Genomic DNA, 24180 nt, shown 5'->3' with positions numbered 1-24180 from the left:
CAATCGCCAGTACAAAAAAAAAAAATGTTTTGGAAGAAAAAGAAAAACCAATTAAACAAAACAACAAAACCTGACTTTGGAGATATATATATATCGTATCACACACACACAAAAAAAAAAAAAAAAAAAAAAAAAAAAAACCAGAATCGTGGAAAAGAGCCGTTTTGGACTGTGACTGCCTTTACCCCTTCAAAATCATCTGGTTCCCCATGTGATGTTTGATCCACCCAAGTCATATATACCTTTCTCTCCTCCACCATTCCCTCCTCTAACCTTCTCCTGAGTTACAAGAAGGACTAGAGCAACCCCAGGAGTTTCCCACGCTGCAGCGTATTAATCGGCCTTCACTGTTTTTACAACAAAATCAGGGACCACATCTTATCCTCAAAAGTTTGGCAGTTCAGATCATGCCTTCATATTGTGTGGCCATCATCACTGTCCATCTCCAAAACTTTTTCACCTTCCCAAACTAAAGCACCATAAAATACCAACTCCATTGTCTACCACACTCTGTTTTCTGGCTCTTAGGGACAACTCCTCTGGGAACCTCACATAAATTGTCATACAGTATTTCTCCTTGTGTGATTTGGTTTCCTTTTAAAGAACTTTGGACTTTGATTTTTTTAGTGGATCCCCTTTTTTTTCACTGATACATATACTGGATCTATATAAACTTATAATTGCAATCACATGCTTTTTTTATTAGAGTCTTTTTATCCTTTCCTTTTTTCCATAGCTCCCACTTCTTCCTCCCTCCACCCACAATGGCAGGCCTTCCCCAAATGCACACACACAAGCTTCACCCCATATGGCCATGTTTTTTTAAAGACATTAAAGGAAAAGAAGTCTACTGAAGAAAGTATTGACACATGGTGGCTTCACACTCCCAAATTCAGCTTTTTTATAGCATGTTACCATTTTTTTCCTAAAGACCAGTCATAAAATCTTAAATGAGGAGCTTATTGCAGTCTTTATTCTGCTTCTCACTAGGACCAAATTGAAGTGTTGAGATGAAGCAGTAACTCAAAGATGAGACCTTCTGTTCTTGGGGCAGATGTTTTTTGAGGACAAATATGACTTGGTACTGTTGTAGACAACAACACAAGTAATAAAACCATCTGAGGACACCTGCTCAGACCTTCATCCAGGCTCGATGGAAATTTGGTGGGGAGGGTTTGTAACAGCCACCCCAGGCATCAGCTAAATGACAGCAGGGGTCAGGCAAGTATTTTCTGTCAACAACCAAAACTTGCATGAGATTTTGCAAGTTATACTGTCTTTTTTTTTTTTTTTAACGAGAGGGAGAGAGAGAGAATTTTTTAGTATTTTTTTTTTTTTTTTAGTTTTTGGTGGACACAACATCTTTATTTTTATTTTATGTGGTGCTGAGGATCAAACCCAGCGCCCCACGCATGCCAGGCGAGCACACAACCACTTGAGCCCAGCCCTATACTGTCTTTTTTTCAGCTAGTCTATGCTGCCGATTTATGGAAAAGAAGCCATGGACAAATATTTAAAGAATGGATATGGCTATGCTTTTATAAAATTTTATTTATAAAAATAGACTGTGAGGTCTGGAGTTGTGGCTCAGAGGTGGAGCACTTGTCTAGCATGCGTGAGGCACTGGGTTTGATCCCTGGCACCACATAAAAAAATAATAAAATAAAGGTATTGTGTCCATCAACGACTAAAAAAAATATTATTAAAAAATAGGTGGTGAGAAAAATCTATAGTTTGATGTTTGCTAATCCCTGCTCCATACAACACGGGGAACTGACATTGGCATGACCACTGGCTTCCGTTGAAGTTATTGTCAGCCAGGCTCTGGGCATCTAATATGGCTTGTGTGGTTATTTCCCAATTTTGTACATGAGGAAACAGCTCAGAGGAATCACAGGACTTAACCAAAATCATACAACTAGTTAGTTCATGGCAGCTTAGAGCCCGTTGTCTTATCATTGCTGGTAGCATTCCATCTCTCACTCGGCAAGATTGTCCCAGGTTCAGAGACAGGATGGCATGTTCTGATGTCAATGACTACTGACATACCCCAGAGAGGCAGTGGGCAGACTTTGAGGAGAAACTTGAAAAAGAGGGAATGAAAGAGAGAAGGTGAAGTGAGAATTGAGAGGTGACCTTGCCCATTGGAAAGGTTCTCTGGTCCTCAAATTGGAATGGTCAGGTCAGTACTATTTTTGTTTTCCTTCCCTCAATTTTCATTACTGAAGATTATTTTAAATCACCTGTCCTTGTATTTTGTATATGCATGGGTGAATTTGTTTAATTATCCATCGTTAGTCTTTCCCCACTAAAACGCATGCTCCATGAAGGTAGGATTTTTTTTTTCATGGCTGTCTAAAACAGAACCTGACACAATGTAGACACTCCATAAACAGTTCCACAGTTAATAAATGAAATTAATTTCATAACTTCTTAGTATAAATCCATCTAGCTACCAACACTGGCCATATGCCAGGCTTTGGGAATGGTGCTAAAAGGAAATTAGATACAGCCTCTCATTAGAACCTTCCCACCACAGATTCATCCATTGAGTTCTATGTCTAGTAGAGCTGAGGTGCAATATCATGTTTCACCCCTAGATGTCGCTGTCCTACACAAAAACACATAATCACTAATGGACAAATCCCAAGTAGCGGTAGTGAAATAGCCACCATTCCTTGAGCATCTGCCCTGTACTAGGTGTTTTCATACACCGTCTCATTTTATTCTAAGACCACCTGTGTAACTTGGGCATGAGTGGCTCCAGTGTATCAAGGAGGAAACTGAGACCTAAAAAAGTTAAGCAACCTGCTCAAGATCAAGATCACATTTGGTAAGAACTGGGATTAGAAAGAGGCCTTTTAATTCCTAAATCTATGCTCTTTCCCTTATACCATACTTAGAGAATAATACATGAACCTCCCTCTCTTCCCTTCCTCCTGGCCATGACATAAATTAAAAATGCAGAATAGGAAAGAGGAAGTGATTTGCTTATGACCATACAAATAGCAAGAAATGGAGCCAGGATCCCAACCCAGGTTCACATAATTCCAAATCCTTCAGAATTCCAGTGCTCCTCTCTACCCCATTCTTGAGCCTTATGAGTGAAAGACCTTACTGTGTCACATTTACAAGAGGGAAATCCTGGTGTGTGTCTTCTAAGGTTGGCTGTGCCCTGTGCTGGACATGCCCAGTTTCACGGATGAGGAGCTGCTTGGGCTGAGTCTTGAAGCTGGGGTAGCAATCCACCAGCAGAAAGGTGCGGGGAGGACCTCCAGGAGTCAAGCCTAAGTGGGAAAATTGCCTGGAGACTCAGGCAGCGCATTAGGCAGAGGCTTCTTCCAGCCCATCCTAGGTCCACCCTATTTTCTCAAGCTCTACAAAGAGTTGCCTAGTTCCTAGGGGCAAGGATTAAGCCAGGTTTCTGCAAAGCCTCAGAGGTTCACTGGATCCTCTTTGAAAATTCAAAGAGGTAGTTTCTCCAGTGCTCTACCCCCAAGTAAAGCAGTCTGGGTGGATTTGATCAGCAACACTTTCTTGTTCCTTCTACATTCATCCACAGAGAGACCTCTTGAGTTTTTATTTCTCCTTTTGAAATGACTTTAATCGTTAAAAACCAGACCTGGTGATATTTCTTAAGCTTCTGTCTCAGTTTTGTTTATTTTTCCATGATTCTTTTCCAGAACTACTTCATCACATTGGCTTTTATTTGTGTGTTTGGGGGGTAGGGGGGACATAAACCTGCAATGAATGAAATACAGGTGAGCACTGGTGCTATAGTGTTTGTCCCCAGGCCCCTGCATATCAGTGATGTAAAGTGGGGTGGGACTCACAGCAGTGAAGAAACACCCCAGCCTGCAGAGCGGAATGGGAGTGAGTTATATTTCTTCTTTTTATTTTCCTTCATCTCAGCTCGATCCATCAAACTTTTAAGTGCCTACTGAATGCCAAGCCCTGTTAGGCACTGAGAGTACACAAATAAATAACATGGGTTTCCCTACTGTCTGGGCTTCCCAGGCCAGTGAGGAGGGAGCTGTGACAATAATTTGACGTAGTGTCTGGACAGTGCTGTGATTGTTTGAGGATGTAACTCTGGAGAAAGGAGGTGCTTGGTTCAAATCTGAGCTTCACTCCCTTTGACATATCTGTTGAGCCCCCCAGAGGCCTGTTTCTTCATCTGTAAAAGGGGAATAATGATAGAATCTGTTTTTAAATGAGACCATGCATGTGAACCATCAGCCTGGAATAATGGATCATTAAAGGTTAGCTATGTTGCTTGTTGTCTCTGCTGCTGTTATTACTCCTCGGATCATGTGGACACAATGCTCTGGGAGTGATGAGTTATTCTAGGGGAGTCAGAGAGGGCTTCGTGGAGGAAGCTACAACTGACCTGGGTCTTTAAAGATTGTGGAAAGAATAGGGTGTTCCAGACTAAAGGAACAGCACCTACAAAGTCCCAGAGAGTGAAAATCACAGCTCAGAGGAGACTAGGAGTGGCCAGATTTCAACAAAGTGTGTTTGGAGAGGGGCTGGACCGGGAAGGCAAAGGAACCTGGCTACATTATTCTGTGGGTGATGGGGCATTTCAGGACACTGTCCAGCTGAGCATCCAGGACACAGTCACTCCTCATCCTGGGTCCTCAGCCATTGTCCAGGAAGCTTCTTTTCACCTCTGCCTCCCTCTTCTCCTCTCCACTGCAGATTATCAAAGACCAGAAACTGCTCGTGATCGTCGGGGGCATGCTGCTCATCGATCTGTGCATCCTGATCTGCTGGCAGGCTGTGGACCCCCTGCGGAGGACAGTGGAGAGGTACAGCATGGAGGTAAGCAGCCGGTGCCAGCAGGAGGGAGACCCTCGGGCGCAGCTCCCAGGCACGAGATGGCAAGGCAGCCAGTGCATCTCCTCGGCTGCACAGTTGCTCTTGGGAACATCTGATCCCACTTCCTTCCATTTGAGATGATTGTTAATTTCAGGAGCACTGAATATAAGGTATGGTGAAATAATTTAATGTCAATCTTAATATATGCAGAATTAAGGGGAAATGTTGGGCTGCTAAAAATACTGGGCTGGGGGTGTAGCTCGGTGATAGAGCACTTGCCTTGTGTGCTCAAGACCCTGGGCTCCCATCCCAGCCTGCAAAGAAAAATACATTGTAGAAGCCCCCATCTACGTGATCTTTCATTGGAGAAATTACATTGCACCATTGTCCCTTCTTTAAAGAAAGTCCCATAAGCAGTGCTTCTAGGAAATCCGAGTTCTGATAGCTCCTCCTAGTTACTGTATGATGTTCAGGGTGGCGAGCAGTGTATTTCCTCTCATACATTTGATATGAGACATTTATTGTTAACATAAGGAAGCTTAGCCGGGCATGACAGCGCATGCCGCCTGTAATCCCAGCAGCTCGGGAGGCTGAGGTGGGAGGATCCCAAGTTCAAAGCCAGCCTCAGCAATTTACAGAGGCCCTAAGCCACTGAGTGAGACCCTGCCTCTAAATAAAATACAAAAAAGGCGGGGGCTCAGTGGTTGAGCATCCTGGGTTCAATCTTGGACACCAAAAAATAAAAATAAGGAAGCTTATATAAAAATACTTTAAGTGTACATTTTAATTATCCTGCATTCAGCCTTGCCCTGGACTCCTGCTGGTCTTTCTGCGATGCTCTGGGGTAGGGAAGTCCGAGTCCCTGAAAGTTGTCTCTTTGTCCACTTTGTCCTTTAGTTGAACATGCTTTTGTGGAGTGGAGCCAGCTGCACTGGGTGGGCCGTTTGCTTATGTTTTCCGTAAGTTGTGGCGAATTCAATGGAGATAATGAGGACCTCTGTTTCTTACACCATGTTATTAGGGAAATCTTTTTGTGGAATTTAGTGTGGAATTTGGGGACAGAGGTATTATCCTTCTAGACAAGAAGGTTTTCCAGGAGGCTGAGGCAGGAGGATCCTGAGTTCAAAGCCAGCCTCAGCAACTTAGTGAAGCCCTAAGCAACTCAGAGAGATCCTGTCTCTAAACAAAATATTTTAAAAAGGGGCTGGGAATGTGGCTTAGCACCCTGAGTTCAATTCCCAGGACTGAAAAATAAATAAAAGAGTGGGGGTTCATGAAAATAAAATGCACAGCCACATTTATGTTGATAGAGAGTTTACTCAGCTCAGTAAGAAGTTATGCAGTCGGTGAACATCTTTTAGGGAGAAGATTTTGGACAGCGCCCCTCCATCTCTCCACCTTTCACGTATACCCTGGGAGGAAGCAGGGCTCCAGACAGGACACGACACAGCTGTGCCTGTGGGCCAAGGGGACAGGAACTGAGTTCATTCATGCAGACAGGCTTTTTCCAGAGGGGCGGTGACAACTGGTCACCATTCATCATGCACAGTGGCCAATTGAGCACCTCCTCGCCCACTCAGTCCCAGGGGAATTCCCTGCCCACCACCAAGATTTAGTGATCCAGACAGATTCAATACTGGGAAGAGCTGTCACTGGCTAAGTGGGCCCCTGAGCTAGGGAGAGCCTGTGGTGGTGACAATTACAGTCATAATGATGATAGTGATGATGATGATAATGACAGTGATGACAGCCAGTGTTATATGTGATTTAATATCACAACAGTTCTGTGAAGTGTTACAAGTAAGCCCATCTTAGTAATGAGGAAATGGAAACCCAGAGAGGTTGTGTAACTTACCCAAGGTCGCCCAGCAGGTTAGTGGTGCCCTACCCTCCCTTCAACACCAGGACAGCTCTTTTTGCACTTTCTTGGACTTTCCTAGGCCTTTGTTCATTGTCGAAGATCAGGGAAGTAGGTAGAACAAAGGCATGCCTGCACACCCTACAGATAAGGAAACGAATTAGAGTAAAAGGACTGAGGGGGCCAGGGAAGGGGAGCCAAGGGAATGAGGCAGAGCTTGTGGGGAGTCTGGAGCTGGGGCAGCTGGAGACCAGATCAAGGGTACCCTGGGGCCTGCAAGGCTGCCACCTCCACTCTAAGTGTGCAGCGGTCAGTGGGGCTCTGGCAGCAGCAGGAGAAGGCTGCAGGGCTGGGGGCAGACTGGAAATGGGGAGCCCCGCTGCCCAGCAGGGTAAACCGGTGCTGCCATCACGGATGATACCTTTCTTCCCCTGGATGACTCTGTGCACAGAACCCTAGAACACCCCAAATCTCTCAAGGTTAAGGTTCTCCAACTGCAGAGCCCCTGATGGCCATAAAAGAGCCTTTCTGCGCAGACAAGGAAACCTAGGGGCCACCGACAGGGCCCAGGGCAAGGGCCAGATATGCCCTTCGTGTGTCCCTCCAGGATCTACCAAGGTTTCTTTCTGGGTCTTTCCTGGTCCTTCCTCTTGTGCTACTTACTCCTCTTTTCGGGTTGCCCTGTTGCTCCGTTGCCATGGCAGCAGAAGCCTGTGATTTGTCCACCTGCAGCCCTGCCGGTCCACCAAACAAGGCCAAGCTGTCTGTGGGTTTCCCTCAGCCCCTCCTGTCAGGCACAGTGTGCTGGGTGAACAGTGCTCAGGGGACATCTTTTCCAGGACCCTCAGCCAGAGACAAAGTCTAGGCTTCAGGGAGAGGTCATCAGAGTCCTGTGTGGCCTGCTGCCGCCCCTTACCTCCCAGACACCTTGGTTTGCTCTGTCTCTGAACACCTTAGGATTCCAGGCATAGGCCTCCTCTGTGTCAGTGCTGCTTCCAGAACCTTCTCTGCCAAGTAAATTCCTTGAGCTTCAGTCCCAGGGCCACCTACTATGAAGACATGTCCCTAAGCTCACTGGCCCTGGCAGAGCTGTGTGCCTCCCAGCTCCCGGACGTTCTCCCTCTGGATTCTGCTGGGTACAGCTCTTCCCTTACTCCTGCTGGAACACAGCCTCCCCAGCACGGGCCACTCTGAGCCAGGCCCCACATTCCACATCTTCCATGGGGACACAGGAGATCATGGCCACTCGGCCCTGGCCTCGTGATCTCCTGGTGCCTGCTGGCTAATGAGGAGCAAACTAAGCCTACAGAGAAATCAGCACTAGTACTTCAGACTGAAGGGTGTGGATCACACTCGTGGTGAATATGCAGGACAAAGGGCTCAAGAATAACAGGAAAGATCCACAGAAGAGATTCTCCCCCGGAGAGTGCATGCAGGTGTCCAGGAAGGAAAATCCCCTGGAGTCCTACAGAAGGCCACCCAGTTCCATGTCCTCATTCATTTTTCTGTAATAAATATTGATAGAGCACTTGTCATATGCCAGGAGCTGTTCTGAATGCTTTACAGTATGAACTCATTTAATCCAAGCTTTATAACAACACAGTAAGGGGTGAGCTATTATTTTCTGCATTTTACAGATGAGGGAGCTGGAACACAGAGCGGTTCAGTGACTTGCTCACAGTCACACAGCCAGTATGTGGTAGCTTAGATTCCATTGAAGGTGTTCTGCTTTCAGCTCTGCTGCCTGAGGGGCTCCCTGAAGAAGGGAGAGGAGACTTGAGTTCTGGTTTTGCCACCTCTTCCCTCTTTCAGAGATCTGCACACAACACCCCTCAGAGCAGGCTGACCATTTAGCTATGGCCCTGGAGCCCGAGCCCCTGGCCGCTAAGCCTCTGCTAGCCCTCCAGCTGTGGCTCATCACCCCCCTTGTCAGCCTCCTCATGTGCCTCAGACTGAGAACTCCAGCTTTACCTTCATTTATTCAAAAAAATTTAGCAGACAGCCATAATGAATGGGATGTGGCCGTGCCTTCAGGGACCTTCAGGATGGCTGGGAAGACAGACAAGTCTGTGGTTGGTTCACACCCACACAGGCATGTCCTGGGGTAATGCAAGGTGCTAGGAAGCCTAAGGAGAGGTGCCAACCTGGCCTCCTGGGGTCAGGAGGAGGCAGGAACAAGGGAAGAGGGCAGGAAAGGCATTGGGCAGAAGCAGTTGCCCTCGGAGAGCAGGTGACCACTGATGCAGGAGGACATGGGCAGTGGAAGGCATCCTCTCGGGGGAGCCAGAGTATTGGCACAGGCCCTTGGAAAGCAGTTTGGTGTGCACTCGCCCCACAGCCCACCAAGTCCAGGGGTACACATTCTTAGAGAAAGTCACATATGTGCCCAGGTGGACCTGCCCAAGGGTGTTCACAGCAGCACTGTTCAGCATAACCCCAAACTGGACGTGTGTCCCACACCGTGGCACTTTCAACCAGAGGAGCACCACCAGAGCTGTGGAATGGAGCGATCCCCAGCTGGACCCTCTGGTTGGATGAGCCTCGGTGACACCTGAGACGCGATGATGAGCACAAAGAGCAAACCACAGGTGAATTCCCAAAGTGCTTGGTCACATGTCAAAGTTCAAAGACGATATAAACTAAGCAAAATACTACTTAAGGAAATATACAAAGGTAGCAAAACATTTTTCTTTTTTAAAGAAGACAACTGTTAATACAAAATTCAAGGTTGTGGTTACCTGTAGGGGGGGCAGGATATATGTTAGGAGAGTCAGGTAGGGCCTGCAAGGCTACAGGAAATCATTCTTCAAATTGTACGAGGACATTTTATCTGGTCTTCAAAAGCAAGGTATATGTCATTTGAAAAAAAAAAAAAGTTGTACTGAGTTAATAGACCATTTCTTAGAGCAGTTTTAGGTTTATGGAAAATTTTAACAAAAGTACTATTTCCGTGTACTTCCCCCAACACACACACTGTGCATGTTTGTTATAAAATGATGAGCTAGAATCCCTACGCTATTCCCACTGAAGTCCGTGGTTTACAGTAGGGTTCACTCTGTGTCTTCAGTTCTATGGACCTTGTATGTAATGCCATCATACCACGTGTGTGCTGTTACAGCTTCATATGGAACAGTCTCACCATCTTACATGTCGTTTATGTCTTATCCCCTTGGCAGCCACCAATGCACAGTTCTTCCTTTTCTACAATGTTCTATACTTGGAATCATACAGTATATGGTCTTTTAGACTGGTTCTTTCTTTCTACTTATTTATGTATTTGTTTATTTTTATGCAGGGCCTTGCTGTGTGACCTGGGCCATGCTCAGACTCATGGTCCTCTAGCCTCAGCCTCTGAGTGGCTGGGATCATGGGTGCGAACCACTGGCTTCTTTCATTAATAATAGGCATGTAAGCTTCCCCTATGCCTTTTTGTGGCTTAATAGTTCACTTCCTTTGATCAATGATTAATATCCCATTGTATGGTTGTACCAGTTTGCTTATTCATTTAACCAATGAAGGACACCTTAGTTGTGTCCAGGTTTGGGCAGTTATGAATAGAGCTGCTATTAGTATTTGTAGGTAGGTTTCTGTGTGGACATAAGTTTCCAGATCACTTGGATAAATACCTAAATGTCCAAGTGCCGGGTATAGGATAAGAGTATTTTACCGTTGCAAGAAACTGCAAACTGCCTGCCCCAGCAGCTGCACCATTTTGTATTTCCACCGACAATGACTGGGAGCTCCTATTGCCCTGCATCCCTACCAGCATTTGCTGCAGTCAGCGTTTTGAGTTTTGGTCTTTCTGAGATGTGCAGTAGTATCCCCTTGTTGTTTTAGTTTTGCAATTCTCCAATGATATGTGATGCTGAATATTTTCTCATATGCTTCTTTACCATTGATTAGTTTTGAGAGCTATTTAGGAAACAGATGTGACCAAACTTGATGATTGATTGACTCCAAGGGACAGGGAGGAGGCCTTGCCAAGATTTATTTGGATATAATTTTTACTGAGGTGTCTGTTCAGATCTCTTAATCACTTTTTAATTTGGTTGTTTCCTTATTGTTGAATTTTAGGAGTTCTTTATGTATTTTGGATACAAAGCCTTTATCAGGCAGATGTTTTGCAAATTCTTTTTCTCAGTCTGTAGACCGTCCTTTCATTCTCTTAACACTGACTTCCACAGAGCTGAAGTTTTAATTTTCATGATGCCTAGCTTATTGTTTTTTTCTTTCATGGATCATCCTTGGTGTTGTATCTAAACTCACGATCAAACCCAAAGAGACATGTTATCTTCTAGAAGTCTTATGGTTTTGCATTTCACATTTTGTGAAAAGTCTGAGGTCTGTGCCTGGATTCATTTTTTATGCCTGTGGGTATCCAGTTGTTCCAGCACCATTTGTTGAAAAGACTGTCCTTTTTCCAGTGGGTTGTCTAGCATCTTCTCATGTAGATCTACTTCTGGAATCTCTGTTCCTTCCATTGATATACTTGTCTATTTTTCACCAAAGCATATGTTTTTGATTCCTGTTGCTTTACAGAAAGTCTTGATGTCAGTTCTCCAACTTTGTTCTTCAATATTGTGTTGTCTTTTCTGAGTCTTTTGTCTCCAGACAAGCTTTAGGATCAATTTGTTGATATCCACAGTAACTTTCTGGGATTTTGATTGATATAACATTGAATCTATAGATCAAATTGGGTAGGATTGCTATCTTAATAATATCGAATCTTTGTATCCATGAACATGGAATATCCATTTATCTTTTATTTTCTTCTATAAGCTTTCTAGATTTCTCCTTATAGATATTGTATGTAGTTTTGGATTGATAGCTATTGCATTTTGTTTAGGTGCTAATGTAAATGGTATGTGTTTTTAGTTTCAAATTCCAAATGCTCGTTTCTAGTATATAGGAAAGCAGTTGACCTTTGTATGTAAAGCTAGTATCCTGCAACCTTGCCATATTGCTTATTAGTTCCAAGAGTTTTTGTGTTGATTCTTTGGGACTTCCTACATAGACAATAAAGTTGTCTGCAAACAGACATGCTTTTGTTTCTTCCTTCCCCGTTGGTATGCCTTTATTTCCTTCCTTTGACTTACTCCATTAACTAAGACGTCCAGTACATGTTGGATAAAACTGGTAAGAAAGGACAGACACCTTTGCTTTGTTTCTGAGCTTAGGGAGAACTCATTTAGTTTCTCATCATTAAACGTGTTAGAATATTTTTTTCCTAAAAAGTTTTTTTTTTAAGTATCAAATAGTTCTGATGGCCAAAATTGGACAGAGTCCAGATTGTTAGGGACCTTGTGTACTAAGCAGAGGAGTTTAAACTTCAAAATTAAAGAGATTTAATCAAGGGAGTGACATGGTCATATCTTCCTGGCTACACGGTGAGAACAGATGGAGGGGTGAGGCTGGAGGCCTAGAGATGGCTACATGTTTTTGCAATAAGTCAGTCAGGAGCTGATGGTGACCTAAACCAGGGGAGAGGAAATGGAGACAGAGAGAAGTGATTAGTTTTGAGAGCTATTTAGGAAACAGATGTGACAAAACTTGGTGATTGGTTGACTCTAAGAGTTTGGGACAGGGAGGCAGGAGGTTTTGCCCAGATTTATGCCTGGGTGGTGGATGACAGTCACTTCAAGATGCAGAATGAGGAGTGGGCTTCGGAGGAAATGGGGGAGTCGCTCAAGTCTGATTATAAATTTGAGATATCTGAGGGCCTCCTGGGCAAAGGGGTCCCCAAAATGGAATATAGGTTCCTAGAGCACAAAAGAGTAGTCTGTTCAGAAGATAGAGATTTGTGGGAGGGAGTTAATGCTTTGAGGATGGGAATCATGGAGACAAGTGTAGAGACCCAGAGGTACAATGAGAGGCGAAGATGTCCTGACCACAGTCCTAGGAACCACTGAGTGGTGATGGGTACAGGAAGAGGAGCTGGGGAAGGAAACCTGAAGCAATAGGTGGAGAGGTAGGGAGTAGTCAGGAGAGTGCTGCCCACAGGTGGGGGATGGGAGATCAAGCTGTCCACAGGCAGAAGGTCAAAAGGGAGCCATCTATACAGGAGGAGAATTTGAAGGAGGGAGAGATCTCCAGGGACAATGCTCCAGACCAAGTCAAGGACTTGCAGATGTCCCAGGACCTGGCCTCATGCTCAGTGTTTCTGCATAGCATCTCGGTGCTGCCTCTGCTTTGCAGACTGATGGGAAGATTGGCTGTTTCTGCATTTCAGATACAGCAGGTGTGGATAAACCTGCCAAGTATGTTAAAAAGGTTTGTAAAGTATGATTTGGATTCTTGGTGAAAAAGGAAAATAACTCTCCCTCCCTCTCTCTCTTTTTAGCACCTACTCTGCTAGCGGTGATGGTGAGTGGGTGTTGGACATATAGGTCTGGAGCAAAGGGATAGGTGTGGGTTGGAGAAGAGAATTTAGATGGATCAACACATGGATGACATAAGCAGAGGGCACAGAGAGAGACAGTAGAGGAGGGAACCTAGGACTGACCCAGAATTACACCCATGTTTGGAATCCAGGGAGTTCTGGGGGAGGCAGCAAAGGAGAGCTGTTGGAGAAGCCCAGAGGTAGATAAGAAGAAAATCAGATGAAACTAAATGAAGAAAATATTTCAAGGAGGAAGTTTTGATGAACTCTGTTAAGTGCTGATTTTAGATCAAGTAGGTTAGGACCAAGAATTGTGTCTATATGTATACCCACATACATCCATATAGGAATTTACTTTTTCTTTTCAAGGCAATAATTTGAGATAATTTACCCCAAAAGTAATCTCTATGCATACAGATGGTATGAAGACACTCTCTGATTAGATGGAAGGGTTCTCATTTTTTCTAGACTTTCCTTCTATACCAGGTCACTGTTTAGAACCCTACCTGACCATTCGGAAATGGTCTTGAGATGGAGAAACATGACGGAGAGCACTCAGGGTTACCAGACATTGAACACTGGGAGCCACCATGACAGCATCCAAAGGCTGCCTGCATGCCAGGAAGCCTCCCTGACTGGCTTCCCAGCAGAGTGCAACCAGAGAGGGAACATAATCCTGCCCCCCCCCAGGGAGCCATGTGTGTAGCATGCAGTCACAGAAAAGGTGGAGGGCTGGTCCAACCCTGCCCCCGACAGGTGGCCAAGCAGTCTACATCAAGAATTCCCTACACTCTGGTTTCTGTGGCTTTCTGGTCACTCTGGCAGTAATTGAGTGAAGGGCAGCTTGGGGCACGGAGTGTTTCAAACTTCCCTCCACATCCTGTTGTCTTATCACTCTCTGTTTGCAGAAGCAGATGAGGGGTGTGGAATCAAGGAACTGAAGTTGGCTCTGAAATGAGTGGCTTACACCAGTTACGTTTCTATGGAAACCGATATCGGAAGAGGCAAACATGTTGAGTTTTAAATAATTTTAACTCTTATCTTCTACTTCCCTCTACAGTTGCTCTGGGAGGGGGGGGGGAGGGGAGTGCCAAGCAGGCACTTTCAGGAAACAGCTGCTATCTTCACAAAGCTTGTCCAAACCCCGCCTCCCTCTATTCATTGTGGAATAGAGAGCAGAATGACCAGAGTTGGGGAGTACTGGGAACCAGGTCTGTTCTGCTCTGTGGCCTGTTCACAGGTAACCTGGTATCCCAAGGCTTTTGATGGTAAGGGTCACATTCCAAGTGGTAGGTCACCATAGCTGAAGCCACCAGTCCTGGGCAGTGAGACAACTCTTTGTCACCCACAATCATCTGTGGTCCCAGCCAGAAGCAGACCTTGGCCCAGGCTGGTAAGGGTTTCATTGAGGGCTTTGGTTCAGTCCGATACTCAAGCCACCTAAATTAACCTGGCGAAGTCATCCCTGGGAGGGCTGCACCATCTGAAGTTCTGATTGTGCCATCCTCCTGTCTAAAACTCTCAGTAGTGCCTGTAATCCCAGCAGCTAGGGAGGCTGAGGCAGGAGGATCGTGAGTTCAGAGTCAGCCTCAGCAAAAGCAAGGTGCTAAAGCAACTCATGAGACCCTGTCTCTAAATAAAATACAAAATAGGGCTGGGGATGTGGCTCAGTGGTTGAGTGCCCCTGAGTTCAATCTCTGGTACCCAGGGAAAAAATAAATCCGCTAGAGGATGACGTCTGTACTCCTTAGCACAGGTCAGGAGGTCTTGGATCATTTGACCTGTTTGCTTCTGCAGCCTCATCCATCATGATCCCCTTAGTCACTGGTACTTTTCCAAAACATCACACTCTCTCTTCCTCTATGTCTTTGTCCCCTCTACCCAGGATCCCCTCATTCCCACCCTAAAATGCCTTCTTGACCTTTGAGTCATACAGTTGCTACTTGACCTTTGAGTCACAGAGAAGAATTTTCTAAGGAGCCTTTGGACCACCCAGGCAGTCTCAGATGCTCCCACCCCAACCTGTTCATCACTCATTCTGGTCACAACACTGGTAATTGTGTATGCACCTGTTCCCCCCTCATCTGTGACCTCCTCCAGGGCCAAGGCCATCTGTGTGTCCCCAGCACCCACCGCCAGGGCCTGGCTCAGAGCAAGTGCTCGGTAAATATTTATTGAATAAATTGTTCCCTCCACCTGGAACTCTCTCCCCATGCCTCCATATGTCCAAATGTAACCCATCTGTCTGGGCCCATTAAGCCAGCTCCTCAAAGAAATATCTCTGCTGAGTTGCAATTTAATTTAATATCACACCCTCACCCTTCATGAAGGGCCCACTTCTGGGGCTGAGGCTGCCAAATGAAGAATGAGTCAGCCTCTTCTGTGGGGACTGTGGTTCTGTTGGTGACTTAGCGCCCCTGAGATAGAGATCCCCGGGACAGATCCCCATAGAGTGTCATGCTAGGAAAGGGGCCAAAGCTTGCTGGTGAACTGTCTCTACTTCCTTCTGTCAGGCCATAGTAATGGATAAGATGCTCTGTTTCTTTTTAACCTTGGCTGCCAGAAAGTTGGAGCCCAATTCAACACTCAGGCGCATGGCAATAACCCTCTTATCTCAGGTTCCGGGAAGATTAATCTCTCCTTCTGATCATTTGTCTTTATTTTTTAACTGTCCTGTTTTATTTGGGCTTTTCTTATGTGCTGCCTTGGGCTGTTTGGGAGAGGACACAAGGTGTATATTCCAGATTGAGTTATTAAAATGAGAACTCGAGGGGAGATTGGATGGAAATGATAGACCAGAGAGGTGTTTTAAGGGTGTCCATGGGTATTTGCCTCCTGGCATGGAGCCCAGCTCAGCCCTAGCTCAGCTCTGCTCTCAGATTTGTGGGTACAGATATGTTTGGGCCCAGTGTAGGGCTCTGCCAACCACAGACACGTTTCTGGAACATCTCAGATTGCAAGGCATCTTAGATACAGGAGAGATCGCTGTTTTATTCATTGCCTCTGTTGGTCTCCTGTGTGCCCTTGGGAAGCACTGGGGTGGCTAGAGGCCCTTCAGGACCCAAAGAGAAGACACAGAGCCACAGCCACAGGGGCAGCCCTGATCCTGAAAGTTCTCCCCTCCACCTATCCAGGAAGAGGGGCTGTTTACTAGAAATTCTCAAGAACCAAGGACCAAAAGGACTGGAAAATTGTGTGAGTTCCTGGCATCTTGACAACTGGGTTTGTCTTGTTAAAGTCATTCCAGTGCTTGAGCAAAAAGAGCCTTTAAATTTTTATGTTTTTTTTTTCCAAATCCAACACATCCACATTGGCAGAAACACAGGCTATGGCCCTCAGAGACCTCCCACATTTTTTTTTCCTTCTGGTGTTTTAGATCAGATCCAGAACCTTGAGCTATGTCCCCAGCCCACTTTCCATCTTTCTGTGGAAAGTTACCTCTTTTTAGATTCTCACCTTTTTTTTTTTTTTGCTTTCTCAGTCATTGGGGTGCTCCTTTGGCCTTATGGGGTGTCCTACTGGGGCCATGGTCTACACCAGCTGCCTTAGGATTGCACAGTCTGACAAGCAGTAGAGATATCCATGTGGGACCATGCCCCAGCTTGCTGCTGGTAGGCCTGTGGTTGGGTCTGTCCGTTGTGAACAGGGCTCCTATGGATGGCCTGGCTGTGTTAGCTTTCCTTCCCTCTGACAAAATTCCTGAGAAGAATTTTGGATTGAGGTGAAGCTGAGCAACATGGAAGAGAGACGATTTATTTTGGCTCATGGTTTCAGAGGTTTCAGTCCAATGCCTGTGGGCTCCATTGCTTTGAGCCTGAGGTAAGACAGAGAAATATGGTGGCAGGAGCATGTGGCAGAGGAGGCTGTCACCTTATGGCAGCCGGGAAGCAAAGAGAGCAAGAGAAAGTGGCCAGGGACAACATATACCCCTTAAGAACACCCACCTAGTGACTTGTTTCCTCCAACTAGCCCACCTCCCACAGTTCCCACCACCTCCCAGCAGTGCCAGCAACTGGGGATCAAGCTTCAAACACAACAACTTTTGAGGGATATTTAACATCCAAACTATAATTTGTGCTTCCAGAGTCTGGGGTTTAAGTTTGAAGTACTGGCCTTAATCTTCTAAAATATGGTCCATGGTTTAGTCAGATTTCTCACTGCTGCAACTAAAAGACCTAACAGGAACAATTTTAGAGGAAGAAAAGTTTATTTGGGGGCTGAGGTTGTGGCTCAGTGGTAGAATGCTTACCTAGTACGTGTGAGGCACTGAGTTTGAGCCTCAACACCACATAAAAATAAATAAATAATTATGTTCATCTATAACTAAAAATATATTTTTAAAAAATGTTTATTTGGGGGCTCATGGTTCCAGAGGTCTCAGTCCATAGACAGCAGGCTCCATTCCTCTGGAATCGTGAAGCAGAACAACATTGTGGAAGAGTATGGCAGGGAGAGGTGCTCACATGATGATCAGAAAGCAGAGAGAGACTCCACTTGCCAGATATAAATATATACCCCAAAAGCACGCCCCCAATGCCCACCACTTCCAGCCACACCCTACCTGCCTTCAGTTACCACTCTATTAATCCTAATAAGTGATTAATTCACTGATGGGTTAAGGCTATATAACCCAATCATCTCTCCTCTAAACTTCTTGCATTGTCTCACACATGAGTTTGGAGGGACACCTCATATCCAAACTATAACAGTCCAGGATTGAGTTTTGGATTAATGTCTCTCAGAGGACAAAAAGAAAAAGAACCTGTATTAGTCAGGGTGTGCTAGGTTTTGCTGTGGTAACAACAACAGAAAACCCCTCAGTAGATCAAAGCATTAAAGGTTCTTCCTCTCCTCTGTTCTTTACTCATCCGAGCACTTGTCCATTGAGGATCAACTGTAGCTTTCCCCTCATGGTGTCGTCACTCTGGGACACAGATGATGGTGCACCTTCTAGGACAGTTTTTCTGGCAGAGGGAACAAGTATAAGGCTTTTAAAGTTTCCATCCCAATGTATCACATGTTACTTCCACTCATATTTCATTGGCCAAAAGGTGTCCTGTGTCCAATCCTGAATTCAGCAGAGCAGAGAAGAAGGAGAAAAAGAACCAGGTGTCACAGCCAGTCATCATTCTACAGTATATCCCATCCAGCTTTTTAGTGTTGTCACAAATGACGCCCCATCCACTAGAATATAGCCCCACAAGAACGGAGGAGAGGAAGGGTTGCATTTTATCCAGTGTGGTGTCTCTAGCTACTAGGAAGGCACCAGGCACATAACATACCCCCAGTAAACATGAGCTGCAGGCTTATTAGAACCCAGCCTCACAGTACTCCTGTTAGGAGGTCTATGGGATATTCTCTGAGACTGTACTGTCATCCTGACCCATCACACTTTTGTTTGTCTCTACTACTCCTACTGATCCAGACCACCATCATTTTTCATCATCTGACATCCCAAAGTGGGGATGCTATGGGCTAAAGCTATAGTTGGCTCACGATGCACCACTGGCAAGATAAGCAAAGAACATTTATCATATGAGCCACTGAATTAGTGGTGGTTAATGTTGGTCAGCTTACCATCACTGTGACAAATACCTGAGATAAATCAAATTAAAGGGAGAAAGGTTTATTTGGACTTATAGTATCAGAGCCAGGGACTGGATCCCAATATCCCCTTCAAGGGTTCAGCCCCAACATCCTAACTTTCTTCCTCTAGTCCCATCATCTCAAAGAGAAACCCTGTTCCTTTCCCCCATCACCCTTCATTGCCCCTCCCTCCAGCACCTGCCAATCACCAGTCTGCTTTCCATCTCTATGGATTTGCCTATTCTGGACATTTCATAACAAGGAAATCATACCCCATGAGGTCTTTTGTGTCTGGCTTCTTTTGCTTGGCATGATGTTTTTTGAGTTCCTCCTTGTATCAGTATTTGATTCCTTCTGATGGCTGAATGGTATTCCTTTGTATGACTACAGCACATGGTGTTTGTCCATTCCTCAGCTGGTGGATGTTTACATTGTTTCCACTTTTTGACTGGCATGGGTGATGCTCCTGTGAGTATTCACGTTGTTTTCATTTCCCCTAGATATTCACTAGGAGTGGAATTCCTGAGTCACCTGTGCTACATTTTCAGGAACTGCTAGTTTTCCATGGTAGCTGCCTTTACCTTTACCTTCCCACCAGCAGTGTTGAGGGTTCCAGTTCCTCCACATTGTTGCCAGTACTTGCTATTTATCTGCCTTTTTGGTTATAGCCATCCTTCGGGGTATAAAGTGGTCTCTCGTGTTTTTGATGAGAATGATTATCAAACAACTAGTAGCTTATAGTGTTGAGCATCTTTGCACGTGTCCACTGGCCATGCATATAACCTCTTTGGGGAAGTGTCTATTCAGAACCTTTGCTCACTTTTTTGAATTTTTTTTGTTTAGTTGGACACAGTACCTTTATTTAATTTATTTATTTTTATGTGGTGCTGAGGATCAAACCCAGTGCCTCGCACATGCTAGGTGTGCTCTGTACCGCTGAGCCACAATCCCAGCCTGCTTTGCTCATTTCTAATGGAATTATTTTTCTTTTTATTGTTGAGTTGTAAGAGTTCTTTACATATTCTGGATTCTAGACTCTTGTCATATATATGACTTGCAAATATTTTCTCCCATTCTCTTAGTTATCTTTTCATTTTCTCATTAGTGTTCTCTGACGTGAAAATTTTTAATGTTGGTGAAATCCAGTTTATCTATTTTTTTTCTTTGGTCATTTGTTCCTTGGGTATCATAGCTGAGAAACCATTGTCTGATCCAAGATCACAAATCTGTAATTGTGTTTTTCTAGAAGTTATATGGTATTTAGTTCTCACATTTGATCCACTTTAATTTTTATACATGGTATGAGATAGTGATTCAAATTAATTCTTTTGCATGTGGATATCTAGTTATTCAAACATAATTTGTTGAATATTCTTTCTGTTAAATAGTTTGTAACCTGCACTGAAAATCAATTGACCATAGAAGCGTGGTTGTATTTATGGACTCCCAAATCTATTCCATCTTATAGTCTGCACTACACTGTCATGATTGCTGTAGCTTTGTGATAGTTAAAATTGAAAGGTAGGAGTCTTCTAGTCTTGTTTTTCTTTTTTAAGATTGTTTTGGCTAATCAGAACCCTTTGAAATGTTATATGAATTATAGGATCAGCTTTTCCATGTCTGTGAAAAAGCTTTTGGGATTTTCATAGGAATTATATTGAGTTTGTAGATCCATTTGATGAGTATTGCCATCTGAACAATATTGTCTTCTAATCCATGAACATGGGATATCTTTCCATTTATTTAGATTTTCTTACATTTCTTTCAGCATTATTTTTAGTTTTCCACGTACAAGTCTTGCTCCTCTTTATTCACATGTATTACTAAGCATTTAATTCTTTTTGATGCTATTATAAATTGAATTACTTCCTAAATTTCCTTTGTCTATTGCTGGGGTATAGAAATAGAATGTATTTTTGTGTTGATCTTGTATCTTGAAATTTTCTAAACTAATTTATCAGCTATAATAATTTTTGGGGGGGCTGGGAATGTGGCTCAGGCGGTAGCGCGCTCGTCTGGCATGCATGCGGCCCGGGTTCCATCCTCAGCACCACATACCAACAAAGATGTTGTGTCCGCCGAGAACTAAAAAATAAAATATTAAAAAAATAATAATAATTTTTTGGTTGACTCTTCAGAATTTTCTACCTAAGAAAATTGTGTCATGTGCCCATACAGCTTTATTCCTTCCTTTTTAATCTAGATACCTTTTATTTCATTTCCTTGAATAGCCAAATGAATTCTTGAACAGATTTTCAACCTATTTGCGTCTTTGAATCTAAAGTGAACCACTTATACCCAAAATATATATAGTAGGATTCTGTACTTTTATTCCAGTTTGCCAACCTCCGCACCTTAATTGGAGAGTTTAATCCATTTAATGTAATTGCTAATAAGGCAGGATTACATCGACTCTTCTAAAACAAATCTTTTTAAAATCCACAGTATATCTTACTATTCCCCAGTTAAAATCCTCAAACCTAGAATAAAACCCGAATTTCTTACCTTGATACTGGCCCTACAAAATCTAGTCTCTGACACCACTTAATATATTTCCCCTGCCTCCCCCCTCCTCAGCCATGTGGGCTTTCTGTGACTCTGACACTTCAACTTTATTCCAAACTTCAGGCTTCTGCACTTGCTGATTCCTCTGCCTGGAATGCTTTTCCTCTAGATCTTTCCATGTCTGACTCTTTCTTGTCATTCCATCTTGGTTTAAATGCCACTCCCTAGCCACCAAGCCTGAAGTGGTCCCAATATGCGAGTTCTCCATCACAGCTTTTATCCTTCTCTCTCTTGTCTGTTTTGCATCCTCATCCCCTAGAAGATGAGTTCTGGCCACTCTTGCTCTATGTCCACTGCTGCACAGGACCTGGCAGGCACATGGCTCAGTGCAGGCTGGGTGACTGGATGAGCAAGTGACTAAGCTAAGGAGTGCATGGTGGATGACTGAAGGGAACAGCATGACACTTGGCAATGCTGACAGCTTTGGACCAGGTGACATGGCTGCTCAGCATCTGTATTAAATTGCTGAGTGAATCTGTGGATAGAGAAAAGAAAAATAAGTAATATTTTCAAGTAAAAAAGAAGATTTTTAAATTATTTCAAAAAGAAGCTAGACTTGAGGGTTCTCAATGTTGGCTACATCACCAAGAAAAATCATTTTTAAAACTCTGGTCTCAGGCCAGGTACGGTGGCACACACCTCTAATCCCAGCGGCTTGGGAGGCTAAGAGAAAGGATCTTGAGTTCAAAGCCAGCCTCAGCAATGGCGAGGCGCTAAGCAACTCAGAACCCTGTCTCTAAATAAAGTACAAAATAGGGCTGGGGATGTGGCTCAGTGGTTGAGTGCCCCTGAGTTCAATCCCCGGTACTATAAATTAATTAATTAATTAATTAATTAATTAATAAAATTCTGGTCTCAGATCACACTTTAAACTGCACTTTGAATCCCCGAGTGAGAGACAGGCTCAGGACAGTAAATTTAAGGCTAGAAAAGGAAAAGAAGAAAAGCCTGAATCCAGGGAACCTGAATCTAGATGGTTCCCGTAGCCTCTACCTTGACTCCTAGCTCGAGAAGGAGATAATGATAAGAACCATGGTGGCAGGTTGAGACACAGGCCACCTGGGAAGTCAGACCCCACGGGTGCCTGGACCCCTCCAGTCTCGTGTTTCTGGAAATCCTTTAGTCATTATTTGAACACCTGTTTCCCAGCAGAAGAGAGAACAGGAAAGAGGAAAGAAGGAAAAGCTATGGGATTGCTAGGCCTGCAGCATTGTCCATTGCAGGGGAGAAGCAGAGGGTGAGCAAGTTCCAGACCAGAACTTGAGGCAGTTTTTAAGGGGAAAAAAAGAAAGAAAGAAAGAAACTAAGTGCCCTGTGATTGCATAAAGCCACCAAGCACAGAAACTGTCAGGAAAGCAAGGGGAGGAGGACCTGCAGCGTCCAGGCCCCTTCACAGGGGCTCTGAGATGGAGCCATCAGGCACATGGTGGGCACTTATCACATCTCCAAGTGATGGTGTTTCGACCTTGACATAGGCTGAACACTCACAGGGCCCTAGAGATGCTCAGAATCAAGGAGACTGAGACAGCCTGTCTCAGGGGACAGCAGCCAGAGGAAGCATGATTGTGGTTAGTCCTGCCCAGTTCTCCATGCCTAGCCACCCACACTTCTGCCCTCCTCCGGACTGGGGCCCAGACTCCAGCCTGTCCCACAAGCACACACTATGATAATTGCAGCAGCCTGCCATGGTCCCCAGGGCACCTGGACATCCCCATTTTAGAGACAAGGAAACTGAGCCTTGACAGACAACCTGGTTGACCTGAGATAGCCTCACCTGCTACACCGTGGGCCTGGAACCCACCCAGCCTCTCGGTGTTGAATGCCTCAGTATCTCTGCTCTGGAGCTGGTTGGTCTGTGGGTCCAGTCACACTTGCTGCTTCTGTTTCCATCAATCCCCTATTTTACTTTGTTTTTTTTTTTTTTTTTTTTTACTGAGGCTTTCAAAATTATTAGCATCCAGTTGTGCATAATGCTGTCTTATAAATATTTAAGTATCTTTCCTATCTGTGATGATCTGGTGGATGTTTCATAAGAGCAAAGCACTTGTGAGCAGATATTCAAACCCAGCAGATTGAGCCCCGAGAGCATCTCCTTCCAGTCCAGACTCGCCTTTGGTAGCAGATCTGCTCAGCCTTCACAGGGGCTTTCAGCTGATCTGCATTTTCTTGATAATAACACAAAGGCAATAATAGCCACAGCTCTGGTGGAGGGCTAAGCACTATTCCAATTGAAATGTTCTATCAGTTCATTTAATGCTCACAACAATCCTATGTGGTAGCTACCATTATTATCCCCAGTCTAGAGATGAAGAACCTGAGACACAGAGAGGCTAAGTAATGTGCCCATGGTCGAACAGCATATAAGGATTCAGCATATAGCCCAAAGTGGTTCAGAAAATGCCTTCTGGAGCTAAACTTGACCTTGATTCACAGCTCAGCCACTTAGAGTTTGAAGTTAGGTCAGTATTGTAGGTTAAATTGTAGTGCCCCAAAAATATGTCAGCACCCTTATCCCTGGAACGCATGAGTGTGACCTTATTTCAGAAAAAGGTCTTTGCAGATGTAATTAAACTGAGGCTCTTTAGAGCAGATTCTGGGTAACCAGGCAGGCCCCACATCCAATGACAACTGTTCTTATAAGAGAAGAACAGACCCAGAGAGCCAGTGAGGGTGGAGCTGGGGATTGGAGGGCTGCAGCAAGCAGCATGCAGGGGGTCCCCAGCAGGGGAAGTCAAGGGCATATCCCCTGCAGCCTGCAGAGGGAGGGAGCGCACCCCTGCTGGGCCTTGAGTTTGGGCTTCTGGCCTCCAGAACTGTGCAAGAACAAATTTCCTTTCTTTTAAGCCAACTGGTTACTCAGTGTGGGGTCAGTTGCTACAGTTGCCCTGGGAAATTAAGGCAGTGGTGACTTAGCTGGTGAGGACCACAGTTTCTTCATCCTCAAAATGGGTCCAGATGTTTCCAACTCTCA

General features: G+C 44.7%; 1 protein-coding gene across 1 annotated transcript in view; it reads left to right on the top strand.

The window, feature by feature from the left end:
• Window positions 1–24180, top strand: part of Gabbr2 (gamma-aminobutyric acid type B receptor subunit 2) — a 352225-nt gene that overhangs the window by 286878 nt on the left and 41167 nt on the right. The window contains exon 13 of the mRNA XM_078047869.1: window positions 4702–4824. Within this exon, the coding sequence (XP_077903995.1) occupies window positions 4702–4824 (123 nt within the window). The remainder of the gene's footprint in view (window positions 1–4701; window positions 4825–24180) is intronic.

This window comes from Ictidomys tridecemlineatus, chromosome 4, assembly GCF_052094955.1.
Source record: "Ictidomys tridecemlineatus isolate mIctTri1 chromosome 4, mIctTri1.hap1, whole genome shotgun sequence".
In the NCBI taxonomy this organism is placed as follows: Eukaryota; Metazoa; Chordata; class Mammalia; order Rodentia; family Sciuridae; genus Ictidomys; species Ictidomys tridecemlineatus.
The sequence above is the reverse complement of the archived record's forward strand: the minus strand, read 5'-3'. Positions and strand labels throughout refer to the sequence as shown.